This window comes from Argentina silus (assembly GCF_951799395.1).
Source record: "Argentina silus genome assembly, chromosome: 19".
In the NCBI taxonomy this organism is placed as follows: domain Eukaryota; kingdom Metazoa; phylum Chordata; class Actinopteri; order Argentiniformes; family Argentinidae; genus Argentina; species Argentina silus.
Window position 1 is genome coordinate 6,528,614 of NC_139673.1, and position 25,746 is coordinate 6,554,359.

A 25,746-nucleotide genomic window follows, 5' to 3' on the forward strand; every position below is an offset into this window, starting at 1 on the left:
TAAATCAAGTAGGTAAGTAGAATCAGGTGGGTAAATAATTGGGTACCAAATGAACTAATCAAAGGAGAGATCTTTAGGAAAGAGTTTGGGCGGGACTCTGATAAATAGAGATAAGAAACCTGGTCAGTTTTGTGTTACCCATACAGGTGAATGCAAAACACAACATGCCAAGACGAAAGGAGACCTCAGAGGACATCAGGAGGAGGGTAGTGAAAGCACATCAGTCTGGGGAAGGCTATAAAATCATCTCAACCAGATTTGAGCTCCATCAGTCCACTGTGAGGCAAATCATTTACAAATGGAGAGCATTTAACATGACAGCAACTCGGCCTAGAAGTGGACGCCCTTCCAAAATATCCCCAAGAGCCACAAGAAAAATAATAAATCAGGTAAAAGCCAACCCAAACATAACATCTAGAGATTTGCAGACCTCCCTTGCTGCATCTCAGGTAACTGTGTATGCTTCAACGATAAGAAGAACACTGAATCGAAATGCCATTCATGGGAGGGTTGCTAGGAAGAAGCCTCTGCTGTCAAAAAAGAACCAAACTGCCCGTCTTAACTTTGCCAGAGACCACCTGGACAAGCCTGAAGGTTTCTGGAAGTCCGTTCTTTGGACATATGAGTCCAAAATTGACCTTTTTGGTCACAATCAAAACCACTATGTTTGGCGAAAACCCAACACTGCCTACCACCAAAAGAACCTTAACAGTGAAGCATGGTGGTGGGAATGTCAAGATCTGGGGCTGCTTTTCCTCCTATGGACCTGGACGACTCCACATCATTAAGGGAACCATGAATTCTGAGGTATACCAGGAGATTCTTGAACAGAACATCAAGCCATCAGTCAAGGGGCTAAAGCTGGGCTGAAAATGGGTCTTCCAACAAGACAACGACCCAAAGCATTCAAGCAAATCTACCAAAGAATGGCTCAGGAGAAAGAAGATTTGTGTTTTGGATTGGCCAAGTCAAAGTTCTGAAATCCAATCGAGATGCTGTGGCAGGACCTGAAGTGGGCAGTTCATGACAGACACCCCTCAAACCTCACTCAATTGGCGTTGGAGTTCTGTAAGGAGGAGTGAGCAAAAATCCCTCAAAACAGATGTCAGAGACTGATTAGTGGCTATACGAGACGTTTACTCCAAGTTATCGTTACTCCAAGTTATCAATGGAGGTGCCACAAGCTATTGACTGAAGAGGTTCACATATTTTTGCACACATGAAATCTGAGTTTTTGTTAAATAAGCCACTTTCGTTAAATAAACAATGAAAATATATCATATTTTTTTGTTTGTGTACTTTATTTGGAATGTCTTTATTATGAATTAGGGTTTAGATAAACCCTATTTTAAAATAAATATTTTATACAAAAATAATGACCATCCCTGTAGGGTTCACAAACTTTCAAGCAGCACTGTATGTGTATGTGTGTGTGCGTGTGCGTGTGGTGTGTGTGTGTGTGTGTGTGTGTGTGTGTGTGTGTGTGTGTGTGTGAGACGGGTCGTTCCATTGGCAGGCGCGGGGGTCCGATGGCACAAGGGCTGAGAGGGGCTTGTAAGAGAGAGGGCCAGATCTATCCAGCATGTCTCAGCAGATGTGCAGGGAAAGCTCCTAGCCACAGTGCATCATGATGTAGTGGCCATGTTAAAACCGCCCCTGGTGAAAAGGCCATTAGGTTTACAGCAAACACACTGACTCGCATAAGTAATGACCATGAGAATTGAGACGAAAGGATTACAGTATTGGAAATGTTCAGGGAAATGCACAAGGCATTTAATGTGGAAGATCCATCTGATGCGTTCCTATGAACTATCCAGGATCCAGGACCCCCCCCCCCCCCCCATTCATATTCCACCCCCCATCTCATATTCTACTCCCAGTATGGTGCTCTCTCAATATCAAGACAGGAGCAAGAAAAAGCTTTTGAAGCAATATCTTCAGTCTTTCAATAAACGTTGTAATCCAATTCACTGATGCAATAACCAAGACTTGTTAAAGGCAGCACCATGCAATTACTGCATATAATAGGCCCCTGAATCAATAGTGGCAGGATTGAAACTCCAGTTTCCAATATCAGAGAGGCAAAGAGCACAGCTACTCGAATGACAACATCAGCAGTGGCCCCACAATCAACATACTTCAACTTTCTACCCCTTTCAGATCCATTTCTACATATTTATAGTTCATTACACCTCTGTAATTTGATTGAAAGGGAGAAGTGATACCGCTGAGTGGAACTGAATCCCGGTGTACAGTATCATTTTCCCTAAGGAGAGTAGTCAAGCTCCTTGGTAGAGAACGTACATGCTTTAGCAGGCACACACCAAGGTCATCTAATCTCATTCTGGAAGTGCATGAGGTAATAATACACCGGCCATCTACATATCAAAGATTGTTTTATCTAGCCCCCTGGATAAGCATTCCAGTTTATTTCCTGATGTATTCTGAGTTAAACACTGTCGGTAAGTAAAGTACTCAGTGGTGGTAGGATGATTCATAATCCCACTGTTGCAAATCATACAGTTGCAAGAGGACTGAATGTTTTGTAGCTAACAATTACCTTTTGGTTCCATTTGAAAACAATGTCTTATGTGAATGCGCTTGTATAAATTTAGCTGCTGTCAAAGCCACTGGTTCATCGTGGAGCAAGATCCATTTTGGCTAGTGCTGTTACAGAAGCCTTCCCTTCCACTGCACCCAGAGCCCAGGGCTGACACATTAAGTAGATTAATATAGCGTTACAGTGGAGAGAAAAACTCATTTCAGTGTGAAATTACACGACTCAAAGTGGAAAGTCACTTTAATTTCTCTTCAGGTCAGGTTCCAAGAAACAATACTTCACACACCACTCCAATCCTGTTTTCATTAGAAAATAAAAAAATAAATCTCAGCTCTGCGGTTACACTTTTTTTTCTTTCCTTTCCAAAAAAACACAAAAAAAAACCTGGGCTAAAGTACAATGCCATCTGCGCTGTGACACTGGAAACAGTTGTTCCTTTTGATAAAATGCAAATGAGTTAGGCTGTTCTATCAAGTCCTCCCAGCCCCCACCACTGCCGCTGCCACACTGGGACCTCACAGCTGGGGCTGAATGCTCTCTGAACAGCTTGTGCTGGCGTGGCCTCGCCGTACTGGGCCTGGGGAGCCCCTGGATATCAGAGGATGCACCTAGTTGGAGAAAATGTGGGGGAAAATGAAACTTCGCCGTTCAAAATCTCCGGCTTTTGTGGTCCGGTCGGCTCTGTGAATTTGAGGTCAAATTCAAAGACCCTGCTGTAACTACCTGTGCTTGAATGTCATTGTAACACCGCCACTGAGCTAATGGGGACGGAAACTTTAGCTTTCCTGGCAAGGGGGTTAAATGGGTAACGTAACAAAGACTACATTATCCATCTATCTTCCTCTATTTTATGACAATACTGTGGTACAGGGTTTGAGAGGCTGGGTCAGACTTCTCTTCCCTCAGACCTCAGACACCATTATGTTGAATAGAATGAGATGAGCCCTGTTTGAACCACTGAGGATGACGGGTATTTTTGGTGCACTTGTCTCTAATGACAGGGCAGGAGAGAGGGCGTAGGGGGGAGTATACCGGTATATTTAGCACACGGTTCAATCTTAACACACCGAGAGGGACAGAGATTCCGTACAGCAGATCACAACTATTGCAAACCTGCTCAATGTGTCTATATGTGATCTACAGTGCACATGTAATGTTATTGTTCAGACTCTTCTCTACTCTATAAAAATGTCACATGACATACAAGGCATCAGAACTGCCAGGTAAGAGAGTGATGCTCGGAGTGATTGAGCTGGCATCTTCTAAGGCCCCTTGATCGTGTCTTTGAACGAGAGTGAGAACAGGTGTTTACGTCCCAAACTTTCGTGACGAGATGCCACCTTTGGCTTGCTGAGTGATGTCAAGGCAGACACACATCATACGGCTCGCCGAACCCACATGGTTACACCACAGAAGTTCTATATTAAACTTGGTTGATCTTAGCACCAACACGGGTTCATGCTAGCTTAGCATCTTAGCTATCCTGCATTAAGAATGAATAGTAAGCATCAAATATCACTGCTAATATGACGCCCAGCATTCCTCGGCTTGTTCATGATAGGGTCAACATGTCCAAATGAGAGGACAGGAGAAAGGACGAGGAGAGGAGAAGGGATGAGGAGAGGACAAAGGATGAGGAGAGGAGAATGGATGAGGAGAGGAGAATGGATGAGAGGAGATGAGGATGAGGAGATGAGATGAGGATGAGGAGAGGAGATAGGATACTCACATCACCACCAGCTGCAAGAAGGGCGCCATTGGCCTCCGCCATGTTCATATAGTTGTTGTTGTTCTGGAACTGCAAAGAGAAGCAAAGATGGCCGTTAGAAACTTCCTAGAGCCCCCCATACATCAGCATTACACTACATCAACCAGTGTAACATTTCCTTTCACAGTAGATATCCATCCGTTCAATTAGTGTCACTTGCGTTTGTGTGTTTACACGTCGAGTTTACCCCTTTGCTCTCCTTGCGTGAGTGAGCTCTGCCACATTGCCCCATTGTCACAAAGATGGCCTGGGAGAGGCTCAGTCAATTCAGTGCAAGGTAATGAGAATCTGGCTTGGCTATTCATGCCCTTATGGGATGGCAATTAAGGATGGGTTTGCATCACAAAGCAAAGTATCAAGATGCAGTGGCAGGTTATTAACTTCAAGTAACCCAAGGGGGAGGACGTTGCTGGGGAACCAAAAAAAGATGGAGAGTATCACAGAGGACAGCACGACTTGGGTTTGGTTTGGCCTGTGAGAGGGGTTAAGTGTAGATGAGCTACTAAAAATGTGCGCTTTGGTAAGAAATAGCATGATGCTCCCCCCCCCCCCCCCCCTCTCTAAATCCACACGCAGGCTCCTGGCAAAATGGCAGCCACTTCCTTTCTTCTGAGACACAGGCATGCTGACAGGTAGGAACAATGGGACACAGAATGAAGAATTATGGGCTAGCAGCTGGGCCCTGGAGCACAATGCACCTCTCTGTGACCGAGCTGCACAAACCCCAGCCTACACAGGGAGGAAGGAGAGCCAACCATGGCGTGTTGCGTCTTCATGAAGCTCCGTGAGACAGTTTCACCCCCCCGTTTTCGACAAAGCACTGGAGTAATCTCTTTTGTGTATTTATTACAAAGTCATTCTCCCGAACATTATGAATGCAGAGCGACTCAAATAGTAGTGGAGAGGAAAAAATGATTTCTTATCATAGCAGAGGGCCAAACAATAGTGGAAACAAATTAAGATCAGAGTGAAATGAGAAGTGCATTCATTTATTTTTCACACTATTGTTTTTTACCCCTCCTTTTCTTCTGAGTGGTTAGTATGCGAATGTAATTACCGAAAGAACTGCGGCTAATCAACTGCGAATGGTATCCATTAATTAGTCTATGCCCTGGAGAGAGAGGAGAGAATCAGCAGCAATGTTAACAGGGTAACGCACCAATGAGAAGGGAAGCCACAAGCCCCGCGAGCAGTTGGCAAAGCAGGTGGTTTGAGCACTCCAGCCCGTTTGCTAGACCTCTTACCTGGAGCTGGCCCACTAAAATGGACCTGAGCTTCAAACTTGGGTCCACACACACACATGCGTGGGCAGGTGAGTGCGCGCACACACACACACACACACACACACACACACACACACACACACACACACACACACACACACACACACACACACACACACACACACACACACACACACACACACACACACACACACCCCTCTACCTCCACCCCTCTCTGTAACTTTGAGACCTGACATGGTCGGGGTACGTAAGGCATTCTGAGAAGCAGCCGGGTAGTAATTAACCTTACGGGAGGCTTATCTGTGAAGTGTTACCCTGTCCCCCTTCTTCTTTTAGATTACAAATTGAAGTCTCAGAGATATCCCTCTCTATTCAAACACAGGGAACATTGTGCTGATGTGGAGAGAGATAGGGTTGTGTTCTCGGAGCTCAGCCCTGTCCCCCCCCCCCCCCCCCCCCCCCCCCGCGTGTTGCCTTGCTTGTGAATAAGACATTAGGGGTTGGACAAACAATAGCTCTTGAGCAAGACAGAGCTACCTAAGCATTCTGGGAAGACGGAGGGGGACATAAGGATCTGAATGCTTTATGTTGGCCTTTAATGTGGTTTCTATATAATGCGAAAATTTATGAAAAGTGTACGTTTCGTTTTTTTCTCCAGGAAGGCAGTTTTGAGCAGTCTAGCCGAGGCTCTGGGTAATTAATCAACACTGTCCATATCACCCAGTTCCAATCCAATTACCCACCATGCACCACCTCTCTAGTTTGTGCTCCTAACACATGGTGAACCTCACCCTCATGAATATGTAAATATCAGATCCATGTTCAAACAAATGCTAAAGGCAAAAAACACTGTAACTCCAGATGCTTACATCAGGTAAACAAAAAGCGTCAGTAGAGACTGTAGTCTATACGATCAGGGAAGGTTGAGTGTCAATTAGTGGCAAGAAGCTAATTCTCTGGGCTCCGTTTTCCATGAGGTTTGTTTCTAATGTGTTTCCACGGCCCTTTGAGCTCAGGTCTGAATCTCCCCCGAGAACTCTCTTTCTCTCTGTGGCTAACACCACAGCAAATGTCCCCAGCCACCAGTATCAATCTTGACCATTAAAAAGCTCTTTAGTGGCAGGGGCTTGGTCGGGGCCTCGGTGGACACCTAGCCCGAGCGAGGAAGGGAACGGACCTTGTTGTTGTTATTCTCAATTCATTTTGGGGGGAACGCGTTTAAATGTTCATGTTCACGGCATGCCCGATTGAGTCAAATGCCAGATGAAATTAAATGTGATTGGAGGGACCGTGCAGCTGACGGCAGGGCCCGCACTAAAATGGGTCAGCACAGACAATGAGCGCTCTGTAATTAAAATGATGAGATGAGTTGGATGAGAGACGGAACAGCCTCGTTAGAGGCCGAACAACACTATGCATTTTGGCAACGGCTCTTTACCACTGGTGGAAGTTTGGCCAATCACGGAGAGAGAGAGGTATCACTCGATGATGACGGGGTAAAATGTCATTGAAGTGTTATCGGACTTAACCAAGAACCTGGCTTGGAAAATCTATAAGAAAACAGCAGTAACGGCACAGGTGATGCTGTGACAAAGCTTCAGACTGCCCCACACGTCCAAAAGCCCAGCATGTTCCCCCCAGAACAAGTTACAGCTATACAAGTTATATCTATCTCCCTCTTGCTTTTTTGGCAGTGGGGAACGTGTAGCAAGCAGCAAGAGGAGTGCGCTTTAAAATAGCTGTGGGATAGAAGGCTTTTATTAACAGAGTGAATCCATGGTCAGAAGAGCTCTGTAATACAAGCCTGTGTGAGAGCCAGACGCAGCTAAACGACAGAACAAACACTGGGCCATCTCGTGTTTTTGCTCCTGTTTCTGCACGAGTAGCACATTTCTTCAATAAAATGTTTCAGAAAAGGAGAATTAAGAGCTTACACGGATTCTGATCCAACGGTGAAAAGAGACTGCACCGTGTGAATGCTCACGCCAGAGAGACAGAAAAGAAAAGCTTGAATCATGGTGAATCAGAGGAAGAGATGAATATGCATTCCTCACTCTTTTCGGAGGACGCGAGGCATAATCAATTTCTTTGCTATTGGCAGTCATCTCCGTGATGAAAGTTCCATGATGAAGCATTGTGGGAGCTGTAGAAGATGTGCGGGTGCTTTAGATCTTTATTTGATGAGATGTATTTGCTTTCTCTTCATCCATATTTGCTTTCTCTTCATCCATTTAGAAGTAGTAGTCTTACTTTATTTCACTCACACGGTAAGTAGATTCTGGACTACAATAATGGCTACCCTCACCATGGTGTTATTTCAATTTCAATACACATATATCATATATGTGACATATATGTAATGTAATGTTATACTTGTATGTAACATACAATTCAAATTTCTACCATCAACATGTGTTTCCACAAGCTGTTGCGTTTGATAGCTGCTATAACACTATTGTATAACTGAGGCCAGTGTAATTTTAATAGTGGATGTTTTGCCCTGGCAGGGTTTTATAACCTTTAAGGTCCAGGAATATTCCTATGAAAATGTGTCCAATGGGAAATAAACAGTTTGGCAGCTATTATACCAAACAAAATTATTTCAACCCCAGGGCACAAAGAATATTACACCAACATGACCCCATCTAACCTCCGCATATGAGAGAGAAACCAAACAGATCCTATCAGTAAACATGGACTGGACAAGTTAGGCCCACAAATACAAGCCTGGTGAGCCTCTGGTGGCTGCCTGCTATTGAGATAGGGTGATGTACATGCAGACATAATCCCCCACCTCCTATACTGTGATGTTTCATCTTGGACTGGTGTGCTGGTTGCTATAGATGAATGATGGTCCTCTGTGGCTCAGTTGGTAGAGCATGGCGCTAACAACGCTTAGGTTGTGGGTTTGATTCCCTCTGGGACCATATATACTGAAATGTATGCACTCACTGCAATTTACGTCGTTTTGGATTAAATTAAATTAAATTAAATACTCTCGTCTATGGTTATCTAGTCATTTGTATACCTTTTTTTACCTGTACATCTACCTTTTGCTTTCAGCACCTGAGCCACCATTCTAAAGATAAGTCTCACTAATAAATCAACCCGAATTACCTAACATTACGTGAGTATTGTGATAAAATATCCAGAAAAAAAACCCAAAACTAATTTGTCTCTGTGACGAGACACAGCTTGTACTTTAATTACCCAATAATATCTAAAGCTACAGTATCGGTTGTTCCTGACAGCAGGTAAGCAACTTGGCCATGTTCCTCCTCCCTGCAGAAAACCCCAAAACTAATTCAATCAAGCGCAGACGCCTGCCAGAAACATATCAGCTGCTGACAAGCGATTTTACAGTTCAGCTTGAGCTCAGTAATCACAGCATAGCCTCTGTTCTCTGGAACATGATGCCAGTGCTAATGCCTTCTCCAGTGATCTCTGTAAAAGGAACAAAAATACCACAGTTACAACTATGGCCTCCGCTCTGGAGGAACCAAAAGTCATTTGCTCTGTTGTTTTTTTCCCCCCTCTCTCTCTACATACATTTCCTTTCGGATTCGGCGAAACGCCAGCCTAGACCCTTTCATTCAGCGAAAAAGGGGGAGGAGCAGTAACTCTTTCGGCACCCTTTCCTATCCTCCCGCCCCTCGGCCCAGCAGTTGCAGCTTGGGTAAACACAACCTCTGGGAGGGTTATCTTTTGATTCCTAAGGTCCTCCTCACCAAATACATGCTCATTTACAACCCAATTCAGCGTAAACACTCTGCAGCTGCCCCTCCCGTGATCACAGGGCCTATTCACACCCAGCAGGCCCACCATACATACAGTGCCAAGCTGATATATATATATATATTTCCCCCTATGTGTGCGGCAGTCAATTTGTAAAGCGACTCCACAGCACAGCGTGTCACAAGCTGTGTTCTGATCTGCAGGCAGAATCGATTGGTAATTCAGTTTAAAGCTAAAATCATTACTCCCCTAGCAGAGGGCAGGCTGTTCTCCACCATAAGGGCTTCTGGTCCAGGCCTGGGCCTACGAAAGGTAACATTAAAGTTCTACCTCTCTCTCTCTCTCTCTCGGTCTACCTCTTTCCCTGTCCCTGTCTCTCTCTATGGGGGAAATGGCCTCAGTAGATTAAAACGATGAAGTAGGACGGAGCTGAGAGAAAGACTGTGGGTCTTATCAGTGGTCTGGATCTAGCAGATGACAGTTTCATTCAGTCTGTGTCCTGATTGTCTCGTCTCTGTAACAGCTCTCTCAGGCCCGGCCCTCTGCTTTGTGTCAGATCAGGTCTGTTTGCTTTAATAAATCTGGACCTGGAGGAATTGTTTAACCCCTTGCTGGGAAATCGGCATGGCAATAAAAGACCACCTGTTCCCTCATACACTACTAGTGTTTGGTGTCAGGGCTGAGGAGTGTATTAAATCCCAGTTTTGGAGACCCAGGTGCTGCTGCCCTCTGAGAGACTTAGTGGGTATACAATTTGGTGTGCGCACACTTTAACATATGAAAAGTAGAGTCCCCAGAGTACTCTCTCTGAAATGTGAGAGCTGCGAATTATAGATGCTCCGACTTGGAGTTAACCCTGTTGGGGCCTCAGGTCCTGCATTACAGTGCATGGCAGAGGAACATTACCGCTGCCTGGTTTATGACACAGGAAAATAAGCTACTTTAGGAAACAAATTGAAGGGCTAATTTAACCCTCCTCTTATGTTGTGGGTCAAATTGACCCATTTAACAGTTTTACAACACAGAAATGCTTTTTAACCTTATTTTTTTCAGCATTAGCTTTCATCTTATCCTCTAGGTAGGGGTAATGAATAACACAATTAGGATACAAAGACGATGTTCGGGTCAATTTGACCCAGTAGTTCAGGGAAATAGGGCTTGTTGACAGAGAGATCATCATCCAGCCACAAAACCTCTCAGAAACCCTAAGAATAAAGTATTGTTTGAGGAAAAATATACATTTTAATGTTTTTCTCTTTTTTCCCATGGACAGCAAGACAAACAAATATGTGTCATATGCTAGTTTTGTGAAAATACGGTTGCAAATGATTAATATAAGACTAATGTATCTGTATGGAATAAAACATGTCTCTCTCTCTCTTAAGTACACATGTAGACAAACATTTCAGCGTCAGAATCCGTCATTTAATTATGGAGGCACAAAACAGTTTCCTTTATGACCAAAACAAATGCCATGACCTAAACAACCTGATGCAGTATACTGTACCATAATGAAAGATTAATACAGATTAACGATTAATAAAATGTTAAGTTCTACATAAGATGCATTCTAAAGCTCGAACGCCAAAGTAGATGCCAAAGCATCTGTTTTAAGTAGTAGCATTGGCCTGGGCTATACCCTAGGCCCAATGCAGCTAGTCTAAAGACTATGTAGATCGCCATCCAACCTCCCACTTCTTCCCTTACTAGTGAGGCTGCTGGGTCCACATTCTCGAGAGCAAATCCTAAAAGAAAGCACAAAATGAATGGGGTCTCATCTTTGATCTAGCGGGGTGCAAAGCCATTGGCCCACAGCCCACAAAGGGGCTTAGCTAGAGGAGAAGGGCCTCAGAAACATGGTGCAGCTTTCCCACAATGGCTGCAGCGTTACACACACACAACTCTTTAGGAAACGGCATGAGAAAGGGCCAGCTTGGTTGGTGTTGTCTTGCATGTGCCTCTAAGCCTGTCTTGAGGCTGTTTGCTCTGGATGGCTTTGAAGTAACTCCAGCTCAAGATGCTATCAGAGGTTGCCGATTTAAACCAGGGTTACTTTACCTCCATTCTCCTCTGTCTGTCTACAGAACAGAGATCTGCTGTTGGTTTGGGGGGGGGTTATTATCTAAGATGCATTGTTTAATCTCATACAGCGAAAGCTGTTCGGCCACTGTACTGTAAATGGTTTTGTTTTGGTCGTCATGTTGAGGGCAGTGCTACTGTACTTGGTTTGACAGGTGGCTATGGGCCCTGGGACTCAGATACACATAAAGCCCTATTGAGAGACTGCTGAGAATGGAGTCTTCTCTTATTGCTCTGGCAGGACTGACACATTTCTCTATTCCCCGGACGCCACTACTGCCTAATGCACTCATTAGAACCAGTGACTTTGGTACTGTACACAGCAAAAAAGCTGGCACTAGCCTGTGTTTGAGGAACTCGTAATGTAATCCACCGTTTATTTGAGAGTTATTGCACAAAATATCCATTTAAAGAGGTTAAAACAACGTCCGTAAATTACGCTAGCCTTATAATTTAATGCAGGTACACAAGCTTCCTGGATTAAAAGGGGCAACATTTAAGTCCTCTACCCTGCCAATGCATTTGTAATCTTGCAAACAACCAAATCATCCCTCCAGTAAATTCACTGCATATAATAATCAGTTGGATCTGCACTAGTGTTACCTTTTAAGCTCTTACTCTTCTCTCCTTACCCGCAAATCAAAACTATTTGGGCGAGTAATGGATTATAATACCTTTGACTTTTCTCTGTGCATGTATTCTAAAAGATACAGCTGTAAGCTGGCGTGGGTGTATCCAGTCCATGCCGGCTGCATCCTTCCTATTTTCTGTTTTCGATAAGACTACAGTAAGTACAAACCGACCAGTTGTCCAATCTCTATAAATCTGAGAAACACAAACTGCTGAGCGGTGACTCATATATCAGTCTATTATACACTACAGGGCTGACTGTATTAAACAAATGGATCTGCCTGCAGCTGGAGGAGAGAGGCAGTATAGGAGAGCAGAGGTTATTGTCTAATTTAAATCTTGGCTCCCTTCCCAGAACTGTACCACATTCCAATTTGTGGCTGTGTTGCTTGGCGCTACTGACAGAGTTCCTCCTGCAAACACTGTTGGGCTCCTCTCCAGAAATGTGTCTGGTAACTGACGATCAACAGGTCGGGGGAGATTAACGGTATGACCGGAGCAAATTACCTGAAATTATGGAAATGCGTGGATTAAGGGATGTTTTCTTTCGTGTTTAGCACCATACCTGTCATTTCTCAAACTGTGGTATCTGAACAATCACTGGGAGTGGGTGTGCAGGAATACATACCCATTATCATAAGAGTCTATTTCAATGTACTGCTTGCTTGTTATTTTTTTGACATTTCTAAATGAAAGGACAGCTGCATAAGCCGTTACCTACATATTAGAGACAGTTAACAATTTCATTTCATCTACTCTCAAAATGGCATTCTTTTCTCCATTTATCCATTTGACAGACAACTCGTGGCGACAGGACTTCTAAAACTCAATGACAAACCCAGCGTTGGTTGAGTTAAAGATATTGTTTTTCTTGTGTGACAGGACCCTAAGTGCTTCGGCTCATGTTTTTCCACTGTATTTACACCTGAAATGTCATTTAGAGATTTCACATTTAAAAAAGAAGTGTAAGATTACGATGCCCCTGTTGAATAATTACACAGACTAATCTTCACTATTCATTTCATATCATAGCAGTGACATTTAGAGAGCTTAAGAACAAAGGCGTACTAAAGATCTGTTTAGACACAATGCAAAATTATTCTGTTCCTCAGAGTAAAAAGGCACAAAGATCAAAGACACATGAATATGACAGTCGATGGAGTTATTGGAACCCCGCCAAGTTTTTTTTTTTTAAAGGATTTCTTTTTACAGGGAAAAAAGAATCTAAGCTAGCAAAGCGTTCAAACCGGGAAGGAGAAAACGTACCTCTCTCCAGAAATAATCTTTTGTGAGGCTGACACTTAAACAGCATGTGACCAATCAAATGTAACCATGTCACTAAAAGTGTGGATTTCCCTCAGGATAATATCAGGCTAAGCATTCGCTTTTACGACTAATGTACGAGCCAATCGTATAAGTCATAAAGTCAGTCATGTACATACATTACAACCGCAAACCGGCATCTGGATTGGAGACTGGAGCCATGGTAATGCAATTAGAGTTTTTTCCCTCCTTTCGCAACTGAGTAAAGTGAAATACATTATTCTGAGATCAGGGACCAACTGGTTTGTTATGTGTGCAAGAACATATGGATTTACTTCTGCTTACAGGACCAGTTTATTTAAGACATCAATTAAGATTCCTCCACCGACCAATGGTGTACAGTCTATTATGTTAAGGCAACCCATCTTGGACATGGTGAAGAAAAGGATGAGGCACGCGTTGAATACTAGAACATAGTATGGCAGAACATGCTACCACAACACCGCTGGATCTAAGTGTCTATAGCCACTGTAGAGAGCCAATCGATTTCCCTCTTTGACCACAACTCCCTCTGAGCAGTTTTATCCCATTTCAACAGTCTGTATTTGAGCCCTGACCTCTATTTCAAGGCAAATAGGAGCCACGCTGTGAGTTTCTTCACCAAAATAAATGAGACTGGGACAGGGTCCACCGTGGTGGCTCTTAGAACCCAGCCACCTTCCCCACTCCGCATGCACCGCCATTGCTCTTCATTCGTCTTCATTAGGCTCGCGTTTGACCTGCTTCTCTCCACATCTCTGTACTGTACACAGTCTGGAGGGAGCAGCTGGGGCTCTTTAATACTGCAGTGTCTGTAGCCAAGATCTCCTCTGCTACGCTATCTCCTCATGGAAGTCCTCATTTAGAGGGAGGCGCAGAGGCATGAATCAACACGCCATCGCGACATACCTGTCTTAGACGGACAGTACCTGGAAGTGCTGGATAGGTGGAGAATTTTAAAAAGTGGCAGTCTTTTTGGATGAGAGCAGGAGAGAATACACGCTGTCATCCTGTCATCGGGCAATTGACCTGGAGTCAGAGGGGCAGGTTGAATGGACACATAGGAGGAATTAATCTCTCCATTCATCTCAGCTAAAGAGATCGACCCAATTAGCTCTCTGTATTGACTTTCGGCCCTTGGATTTTTATTTTATTTTTTTGTAAAAAAGAAAAATCAGGAGCAGTAGCACTCACCACTGCCCAAATAAAGTTCTGGAAAATTATACAGCCCTACTGTGACAGAGTGTAATAAGCATGATGTCTTCATTCAAATCTGCAGAGTCTGGATATTGTCCACCACAATTCCCTGTGACTGATTAGCCAATGGGAAGGTTGCTTGAGGATATCTCTCCAGAGCTCTGTAAGTGAGCAGATTTGACTTGGGAGAGGTTTTCTGCTGATAACTAAATAAGGTTTCTCTTTAATGTATTATTCCTTTTATAGGCATCAAAATGATGACGCTCGCAGAAATCCCAATATACTGTATACACTACCCATACATAGTCCAGTGACTCTTCCCCATGAACTGCTAATTCCATATCACTTTAATCTGATGATTTGATATCCCTCTCTATCCCTCTCCCATCCCTGCTAGTTGTTCTGGTCAGTGCAGAGTTGCCAGATCCAGGGATTCAAAGGTCAGTAACAACAACAGACTAAGTGGGTTCAGACATCCTGCATTTACAGTGCAGTACAGAGAGAGCAGTATGTTGATCTGACTGTCTGTTACGTGCTTTAATATTCATGGTCTGTAGAACTGAGGGCTTATTGCTGTACAAGATACATATTGCACACTATATCCTCCCGGTCATTTATCATCTGTTGGGAGAAACCACTGTTCTCCTCACACACTTGTCAGGCAATCCTCAACAAGATTTGCAGGCTGCATGGTGAGAGGTAATTTCAATGCCATTTCAGTATCAGTCAATTAGGTAAGAAATACAAAATTAAATGATGTTAGCATTAATAATGTCCTTGAGTGCTTCCTTTTTCTAACATGCTGTGAAGAAATACGGGTGCTGTTTGGAAAATTGCCGTGTTTGATAGCTGGCCTCAAAGCATAACAATAAACAGAGACATGTTAAACCATCGCACAGAGTTTACTAAAGAGTAGTATTCATTGTAATCTCAAACGGGTAATTATGAAATTAATATGCTTAACCTCGTTTTAGGACACTCTGCCAGAAATAACAATGGTAGCCATGTTAACAAGGAATGGCTTATGCTGCAGAGCATTGACAACTGTTTTCCTCAAATTATATTTGGTTCACTTTGAGAAAAAGGATATGGTGTTTTTATGTTCCAGAACATACAACTAATGCTCTGGGGCATGATTTGTCATTGTTATTCAAGGCTGGCTCACCTACACTTTAAACATGATCCTTCTGGATTTTAATTAAGCACTAAGGTACCTCCCAGGGGGTCCGCCTGGGCAAAGAAAACCACTTTGATTTATGTACTACTTTGTTGTTTCTGCTTCAGGCTTGCATGTTGTGAGGACTTTGGTGATGAATATGTGGATGGTGCCATTACTCTTATTTGTTAATTAGTTCCTGTTAACACCGTATTCCTCTGAAAATAAATGTTAATACTATGGATGAACATAAGGCTGTCCGCCTATCATTTCCAGTCTCCGCCCTCTAACAATTAAAACGGAAAAACAATTTACTTGCTATGGCACTCTATCGTCACGTAAACTTTGATACCAGATGAAATAAACTGCATTTCGACAGCAGTAGCAGCAATCGTACGGAACTGATTGGCTTTTAAAACACTAATTAGCTCTCAACCTTGTGGCTGTCCAACTGGATCCCACTAATGTGAGGCACGCACACTTGTGAATTAGCCTAAATATCATGGCTCTCTCAGACCTCCGTTTAACCCGGAGAGATATTAGTACAGCCCACACTCATGCTGAAGTGTCATGGACCTCCTCATCTGTTTAAGTAAACAAATTAAAACAGCAAGCGGAAAATATGAGGGGTTGTTTGTAGTTAGACATGCTGAAGCAAAACATATAAGGGAATCTTTGCTTTGATCCACTAACGCAATCTGAAAACGCCTGCACATAAGTAACAAAATGATAGAAGTCCTGAAATTGGAAAATGTAATAAACATGGGGTTGTACACAGAAAATGTGTTTTGGTTATGAAAATATTGCTGCATGGTGTACATGTTACATTAACTTACATGCTGAGACTTAAATGGATTTATACTGTAAGCTAATTTCAGAAGAATGTTTTGACCAATTTAGGGTTAGGGTTAACATTTTAATTTGTGTACCAGCAAAGCAGTCCAACAGAAAACAACACAAGCAATAACTTACAAGCCAGCACAATTACACAGATGAATGTGCTTCATATCTGTTTCTGATAAAAACCCAAAGTGGACAATCACTGAGGTAATTACAGAAACAAGATACACAGTAAATCATAGTATTTTCCTTCTTCAGCGCATCGGCTAATTAACAGCCATATTAATTTCAGTTGTATTCCAAATGTATTACAGTAGTCGCAAATGTTAGCTGCAAATTGTATGTAGCAAGATGATTTATGACTTAAATAATTTTAATTTTCTGTAAATTCACATCTGTGCTTGGGAAACAAATGCTCTTCGTCGAGTAGGCTAAGTGTTCCTTAATGGCCTTATTATCTGGAATCTAGTGCATCGAGAAGTAATATGTCTCGTCCCTGGTTTCTGTTTGCCTATTTTGCCTCGGAAGGCTAATGAAAATATGACAAAAAAACATTCAATCAATCAGGTGTGTTAATTCGAAGAACATGCAGTGACTCTTGTAAACCTCAGGCTTTTTTGGACATATACAGAAAGGACAACATAGTCTCCAAATTATTACGTTCTGGGGGATCGTTTCTGCAGACCAAGGAAATACGGTTGGGGGATCGTATTATCTGGCTATATCAGCATTTGACCACCTGTTTTGACGTAAGATACCTCAAAAATGAAAGATACGTTGCGTAAGAGTTACGTGAATTACGACTTGTGTGGCACTTAGGCAGTATTAGGCATTAACTTTGAGTGGTTAAGATTAGGCATTAACTTAGTGGATAAGGTAAGGGTAAGTTGTCAGGGGAAGGCATTCGCAAATATTAGCATAAGCAACAACACAAAAATGTGAAATGTTTTGTTATGAATCAAGGTCATGGAGAACTGTACATCCAGACTGTGACTGTGTACTACCAAAGACAGTGGGCATAAAATAGTCTGCCATCTCAATGTCACCAGAACCATCTCAGAGCTTGTAAGGCCTACTCTCCTAGATGCATATCAGAGGCTAATGGAGTCTTGAAACTACAGGGGTGCTGAGGGTTCACCACGATTAGCTTGTGTAACTGCTGAAGGTCACAACAGCTCTGCTGAGCAGCCACAAGCCTTCATAAAACCATGCAGCGTATCATTTTTTTCACAGTGTTTCATTATAGACGGTTAACCTTGGCTAACTCCGAACTAACGCTTTAATCAACTGCCTGTAATGTCTCTCATACAATGTAATCATACTGTTTCTCTTCCCGTTTATCATCTGGAGGAAAGGAAGGTGCTTCCCCTCATTAAGGAGAGAGGGCCTCCTTTCCCAGGTGCTGCAGGTGTATCTGAAATGATACACCACCAGTAAAAGAACATCCGAAGAGGAAGGTCCAGGGTTATTGTCCATTGTCATAGAAACAAGATCGATTTCCTGGTGTGGAACGCGGTATGAGAGACTTGTCAATAGCGGCATTCTCAGGAGGGAAACCTCCTCAATGCTGGGTCCTCTTTCTCCTTGGCCTCGTTTCTCCTACTGCCATCCCACACCACGGCCACCTGTCAGGGGTTCACAGGCAGGAAAGGAGTGCAGTGACAGGCACTGTGGTACACACGAGGAGAAGCTCCAACCCAGGGTCCTAAAACACCATTAGACACCTTGGGGATTACTCCCTCCACCACCACCACCACCACCACCATCACACCCCCTTCCCAAACACACAAGGAATGTGAAGATATGAGGCGAATGGATTGTGAACAGTCTCATAAGCCATCGTCGACCAAACAATCGGAGGCAGCGACCTCTAAATCCCACCCGAATGCTTGCCAATAAAGAGAGACGAAGGAGGAGTTAACCAACTACTGGGTGACTTTTCAGACTCTCCTCCCTCGACGTCAATACTGCTTTCAGTGCCCAGATGGAGGCCAGCTGCAGTGTGTCCCTAATTGGGCCTTTATTAGAACATCCTAAATGCAACATTCAATTATGGCCAGAGCAAAGAGGAGGCGCACTTTTTACTTAAGATACTTCTGAGGCCAATAAAAATCACATCAGCAATGAAGCAATCACTGTACAATTTTTTGGAAACCATCTACAAAGCGACCACTTTTCCAGCTTTAATAAGCGTATTAAATAAATATTATATTCAGGCGGTCATGAGAGAAACCATATGTTTGTTGACTATGAAATTCTTTTTTCCAATTTGTTCCCTACCATGAATATAATACTCCCATAAAACCCCTGTCTGCACAGTCCTCTCCTCACATTTCCCCACCAATTTAAAAAGCAAACAAATGCAAATACATCCAAACTCAAACTAAATCATCACAATTATTCAAAAAATGATAGGAAAAGCTTCTTTGGGAATTGTGTGTTGCATTTTAGAGGTAGGTCTAAAACACCAAGAGGGATTTGGTTGTCAGGCTTGAATATTTGTTGTTATTGAGAGGAATGGTGCCTCCAATGGACTGCTACGATCTGCCAACAACTTCATGGTTATTGAATTTGTTGGAGGGAGTTTGATGTTTTAGTGAAAGCTCTCTTTTCCTTGTGTCTCTCTCTATGCTTTGATACTGGGCCTCACCATGTGGTTTATTTCATATGCTGGTCAAATGATTAATCACTCTGGGTTTGTACAGTCAAGCTCTACTATTTAAGAAACATCTAGACATCATCATCAACCGCTTGATTTAAAAATCAGTGCCCTTGGACAGAAATCAGTGCCCTTGGACAGAAATCAGTGCCTAGCAAGGCAGAGGTACATAACTATAATTGTGTTTGTAGAGGAGAGAACACAACATATACCTATAGTAAGTGACATCTGTTTCATATATTTTCAAAATGTGTAATCTGACAAAGTGTATTCATTGAAGTATGTTAATACGATCCTAAAATGGACACAATAAAACGTTTGACAAAACTAGTGGTGACATGTCCCGAAGACATTTGTTTCACTGTCTTCCGAACTACTGCACCGAGCTTGGAGACAAGGCCTCATCAGTGCCATGCCTATGTAGATCTCACTACCATTTAATTTGAACATAAATTACGGCAAATTACATTTCCAGGAAAAACAAAGGACTTTGTGCAATAGAATATTCTTATCAGTCTAATGCATGCCTATAAAAGATCCAATTAAAATCTGGCAGAGTGTGATGGCGCTTTTCCAATTTATATTAGCTTTTGAGAAGACTATTAAAGTTTATTTATTAGGTGGAGATGACTTTAAATGCTACAGTATTAATGCTACAGCAAAATTGGATTAGCAGAGATTTTGAACATCACCCTGTTGCCACGGACATAATGTTGGGGGAGGAGCAATCTGTGATCAATGACAATGACCCTCTCAGGCCAATAGTGACAGAACATGGCTGCCCAATTTAAAAAACACTCCCCCCCCCCCCCCCCCCCCACACACACACACACACACACAAGAATACTATTAGAAATGGAGAAGAGAAACATTATCAATGTAACAAATTACTGGCCTTGGACTCAAAATGTTTTCTGCACAAAGCTCTGCATATGTCTGGGTTAAAGCCACCTATTGAAAAAAGACCACCTTGTTACTGTAGTGGTTCAGCTCAATACGTCCTCCATTGGAACATTCAAATGAAGGTTGTATTTACCCTCATTATCTAGGCTCTTTGCTCAGTGGGTCTGATGAATATTTGCACACCTGCTACCATTGTCACTCCCTAAAGGACGACCTGGTCGCACAAGGCATTATGGGAATGCGGGCAGCTGAACAAAGGATGGTTTAATAATCACCAACAGTATGATTTCCTTTGCCTAATATGTAATATCTGAGATGCTTTTCAGTCCCAACAGCACATAGTCCGCTAATGAGGGAGAATTTCCAACTCACCACAATGCACGGCCCTGCAAATGAATGTCGTAACAGTGAGTAATACCTCTATGAGAAGAAAAGACTGCCTTTCTTCAGAGTGAGGGTTTAGAAAAAGAGCAAAGGAAAAGGAAAGGAATCTATCATAACAATTCAGCCTTTATTTCTTGTTTTCTTGACAGGACCCCATATTCACATGTGTTGAGTGAAGGGTCATGCATATTTTATTCTGGAAAACTATGATTCTGTCTACTTCTTAAGAGTATGTTGGATTAAAGGTCAAATCCAGTCGAGAATAGTTGATTGTTTTGATACAGTCTCTTGGACCATTAGAAGTACGAGACATTTAGACCTATGAAAAGTGTGATGGTTAGCCTCACTGCAGCAGTGCTTTAAAAATAAATGTGAACGTCTTAACTGCACAGCAAACCATTTATAGGACACAATACTTATTGAATCACCCATCCAGAAATGATTGACTTGTCCTTTTGAAAACTGCTTAATTCACAGCAAAAGCAGTTTCTAGGGCAGTGGGAATTTTTACTCCATTTAATAAGTCAGTGAGGTTGATGCTGTCAGAGATGTAGAGAGACAAAGCTAGATTGAAATGGCTTATGGCAGTGGGAACATATACACTCACCAAGCACTTTATTAAGAACACTATACTAATACTGCGTAGGGCCTCCCTTTGCTATTAAAACAGCCTCAATTGTCCGAGGCATTGATTCCACAAGATGTTGGAAACATTCCTTTGAGATTCTGGTCCATGATGAAAAATGTATGCACTCACTGCAATGTAAGTCGCTTTGGATAAAAGCGTCAGCTAAATGGCATATATTATTGCATCACGCAATTCCTGCAGATTTTTCAGGTGCACTTTCAAGCTGTGAATCTCCCGTTCTACCACATCCCAAAGGTGTTCTATTTGATTCAGATCCGGTGACTGGGAAGGCCATTGAAGAACACTGAACTCATTGTCATGTTCATGAAACCAGTTTGAGATGACTTTTGCTTCGTGACATGGTGCATTATCATGCTGGAAGTCGCCATTAGAAGATGGGTAAATTGTGGCCATGAAGGGATGCACATGGTCAGCAACAATAACCAAATAGGCTGTAGCATTCAAGCGATGATTGATTGGTATTAACGGGCCCAAAGTGTGCCAAGAAAACATTCCCCACACCATTGCACCACCTCCACCATGAGAAGGTGTACAGGTGTTCTTAATAAAGTGTTCGGTGAGTGTATCTAGTGGAGACACTGGTCTGGTTTATAAGGGCACACTGGGTTGTGCCTTACAATGGCCCATCAAGACCACTTTTATATGGGATCACTGACATACCTTGTTAAACATGGTAAAATTGCATAATAGTTAATACTGTATGTGCTTCTCTTCCTGGCCTGTTAGTAGTGATGGTCTATTATCACTATTCATGAAGTTATAATGGGTAAAAGATCACTCCTTCTGCAAGTCATTAAAACTGCAATTCTCTGATAAGGTCAATAGAACATTGAATACAATAATTGCATTTTTATAAATAGGAGATTTGAGAGACGAGAAATAAGCAGGAGAGAGGCAATTTTCTGTTGATTATTGCAGCGGATTGAATCCATAATCTCCATCTTGGCTCTGATGATCAAGTCATTGCTCTCATCAAGTGAAAAAAGCACTCCCACTTTGAGGTTTAAGATATCATTAACACAAACAAACTGTCCATTGATTGGGAGGCTGTGCAGGGGCCAGACAATAACTTTTGATCCCAAAGATGCACTAAGACATCTCACGTGATCAGACCAATCACTTTCAATATCTCTTTACTGGTCTCTTAAGTGGTAGAATTAAAGACGAGAGGCCACTGCACCTTTTTTCAAGGATTTGGAACTTTTGGATTTGAAGCAGTTGAAGCAACACTGGGTGAATGAGGCCTCTCTCACTCTACAATGAATAGTTATCATGCTGCTGACATCATGATAAATGGTCACAATAAATGGTAATAATCCAATATCAAGCATGACACTTCTGTCCTCCTGTGCTTATATTATAACTGAGGCACTGTGGTTTCGTGACAGTCAAAAGGTCCTTCTTGAATATGTCCAAAAAAATGCTGGACCACTTGGTTGTGAGCTTTATCTAAATGAACCAAGCTGGCTGGTGAGTGGAGGAGATGTAACAGAGTGGATTTATGAGCAGTGGTGGTGGGATTTAAGATGGTCTTCACGAGAGCTGATCAGTGTAATGGCCTGTGTCAGCCGTAGATTTACATATTGAACACCTTCTCCAATCTACCTCATAAAGAGCGTCGGCCTGCCCTGATGTTGCATCCACAGTCTGGACCTTTTATGGTTGTAGACTTGCATCATTGTAAAAGTGACACGAAATAGGACCTTCTCTTAATTTTCTGTGTGTGTGTGTGTGTGCGTGTGTGTGTGTGTGTGTGTCAACAGGAGTGACGTGTGTAATAGCCTTGATCATCTGCAGCCATAGAAAGCAGAGAACACTATCTGCTAATGTTTCACCACCGTTCCAACCCGTCATAGCCTTTCTGAAACACAGTATCAGTCACAGTGAAACCATAATGGTGTGATTCCTAGTCCAGAGGAAAATCCATAGTACCACTCTTGTTGGTTATCACAAACAACAGTTCATGAATGTTAGAAGGTTGGGTCTCTGCCACTCAATGATCTTATTGTCCCTATAGAGACAGAACCATTCCAGGCACAGTTTCGACAGCAGCCATTATGAATGTTGCTCCAGAGAAGTCCATGCAGGAAACTTCAGGAAGCACGCAGGACAGTCCAGGGATGAGGACGAAAACATAAACAAATGTTTGATCCAACCGATACCGTACACATCTTGTTACTGTAATGTAGATCAGAGACCTGGACCGGAAAAGATCTGAATCTACAGAGCAACTGCCGGTTGGACAGAGCAGGCATTCTTTGGAGCAGGGACTCTGAGTACTGTACAATTTCAAGTGAGGAGACTATAAATAACATCCCCCAATCTCACAGGGAAAATTAGGTGTTTAATAAATCTGTTGAACTAGACCTCTGACAAGGTGCAATTACAAGGCTGGGGAAACACATCAGGTATTCACTTCCTGGTGCATTAAAACACTTTAACGCGTACCTTTGGTTACATCAATCAACTTTTGAACATGACTAAGTAGGTAGCTTCTCACAGGGTACCCCCATTTAAAAGTTGTGTTTGGAAATGTTGGAATGGAATGGGTGTAATGAAATGGCACCAGCTGTGTACACTGCCAAGATGCACACGGTTCCTTCTGTGTTTGAGGAGTGTCTTAACCCCTTCCCTCCCGTCCCACAGACGGGATAACAAAGACCAGGGGGGTTAGCCAGGGAGACAATAGGGAGAGATATTACCCAAAGGGGGTTTGCTGACGGTGTGAAGGGACTGTAATTTAGCATCTCTGTAGTCAACTCATTTCCTTTTTGTTTTTTTTTCCATACAGATGCATGGGGACAATAGGATCCAAGCCATCCACAAACAGGCTTTTGTTTCACCTATGAAGCCCTGTTTATGAGCTCAATAAAGTCCTCTGATAACTGCAGCTGCAGGCTTCTATCCTGATGTTATCCTCTGGATGACTTCCCGATCTTTGTTTATGCAGTGTGCTTACTCTTTCGTACCAGAGTGCCACAGATAGGTGGTTGATGCCGAACTCAAACTTTTTTATTCAATCCATTGTTAAGCGTTTCTTCATGTCCCATTCAAAGAAGAGGAAATGAGTCCATTTTGTAGTGTATTTCAGAGGTAATCTGTCATCAGAGCCATCAGCTGTTATGATAAATTCTCAGTGAAGCACACTTCCTGTCTCAAAGTCCAAAGAGGTTGTCATGGAGCGAGTTCTTCTGAGACAATGATCTACGACACCTTTTATCACAACAGAGAGGTAAGGATAACTGCAACATTCAAACTGCCGATGCCACACAACATATTCTGCAGCAACTTTGGCCTCAACATCTTATTAAATAGCTCCAACATTTCCTTACTCAGTATTCAAAGGTCTCAACAAAGCCCCTGATAATGAGCAGTCGCTTATTGGCAGTATTAGAAATAGTTTCACAAACAAGAACGATGTGTTGCAACTGACGCAGGTGAAGCCCTCTCCTAAAAAGCATCTGAAGATAATTACCTTTGCCACAGCAGCTAATGAAATGTTACATACAAAGTATTAAATCGAACATCATTAAACTTCAGGGAAGTATAACACAGGACCATAAATGTGCCTGCAACAGGGGCCTCTCATGAAGGCATTTCAGTCAATCAAATTTGACTTTGAAACATGCTCAGTGTAAACGGGTACAGTTAGACAAAGCCAAGATCTTGTAGCCTTAAGTGGTGTCCTGCTTTGAGAGCTTTGCCAGTTAAAGGCATAACTCAATCTGTCCCACATTTCATTTGGACATGTAAAGAATTCAACTTCTGCAAAAGGAAACATGAGAGAAAATCAATCATGACTAAAAATAATGTAGGCATGTATTCATTTAAGCTGTTCAGAAGTAAAGCCTTTCTCTTGTAAATTTCACTGACTACAACCACATGTGCTTTGAGTATAAACCAAAGAGCCTGTAAAAACCAAAGCCATTATCCCAGATAAATTGAATGTAATGTACGACTGCACACTATTTTTGAAGTACCAACCAATCAGTGACAAAACGAGTCCCTGTGGGTATGCCCTTAAACATTGTTGCCTTGTGTTCAAACTTAAATCAAAGCACTTTAGCAAAGACACACCCTGCTGTGAAAGTCCTGTCATACACCTGACACAATCCACACCATTAAATATTAAAATGGAGGAATAATAACCGAGTCAGTCTGAAGGGTGTGCTTTAAATCATCCTTAATAATATTTTTCATCAAAGCGCTGGGTTCAATTCCACTAGATTACAGTGGCTCATTTTCCTTGTAGAGTACACCATCTTAACATATTAATCTCTGTGAAGTTATTGCAGGGTTGTGTTCTCCACTGCTGTTTCTCCTTCATCCCATTGCCAAATAACAGGCAGCTTCATTAGTCATGACTGCAGCACCTAATTAAGTTTGTGCCACTCGTTTGGATTTTTCTGTAGATTTAAAAGAATCTGTGATGTTTAAAAGTGCCTGTGGGTCCTTTTGTCTCTGTTGTCATTAAAATTGAATTATTTCCTCAGCCAACATTTTGAGAGGGTATTGCTGTTTATAAATCAAATTGAGTGTCTATTGACTGTCCAAGGCACAGATGAAGCTCCTCTGAGTGGGAAGTTGATATGGAAGATAATAAATAAATGAAATAAATAATATCGCATCGTCTGTCTACG

At 42.5% G+C, this 25,746-nt stretch overlaps 1 protein-coding gene across 1 annotated transcript in view; it reads right to left on the reverse strand.

Moving 5' to 3' along the window:
* The window catches only part of tox3 (TOX high mobility group box family member 3), a gene marked incomplete at its 5' end in the record, with an annotated part of 41,457 nt that overhangs the window by 13,665 nt on the left and 2,046 nt on the right, over positions 1-25,746 (reverse strand). Inside the window, one exon of the mRNA XM_083691203.1 lies at positions 4,290-4,358. Within this exon, the coding sequence (XP_083547329.1) occupies positions 4,290-4,358 (69 nt within the window). The remainder of the gene's footprint in view (positions 1-4,289; positions 4,359-25,746) is intronic.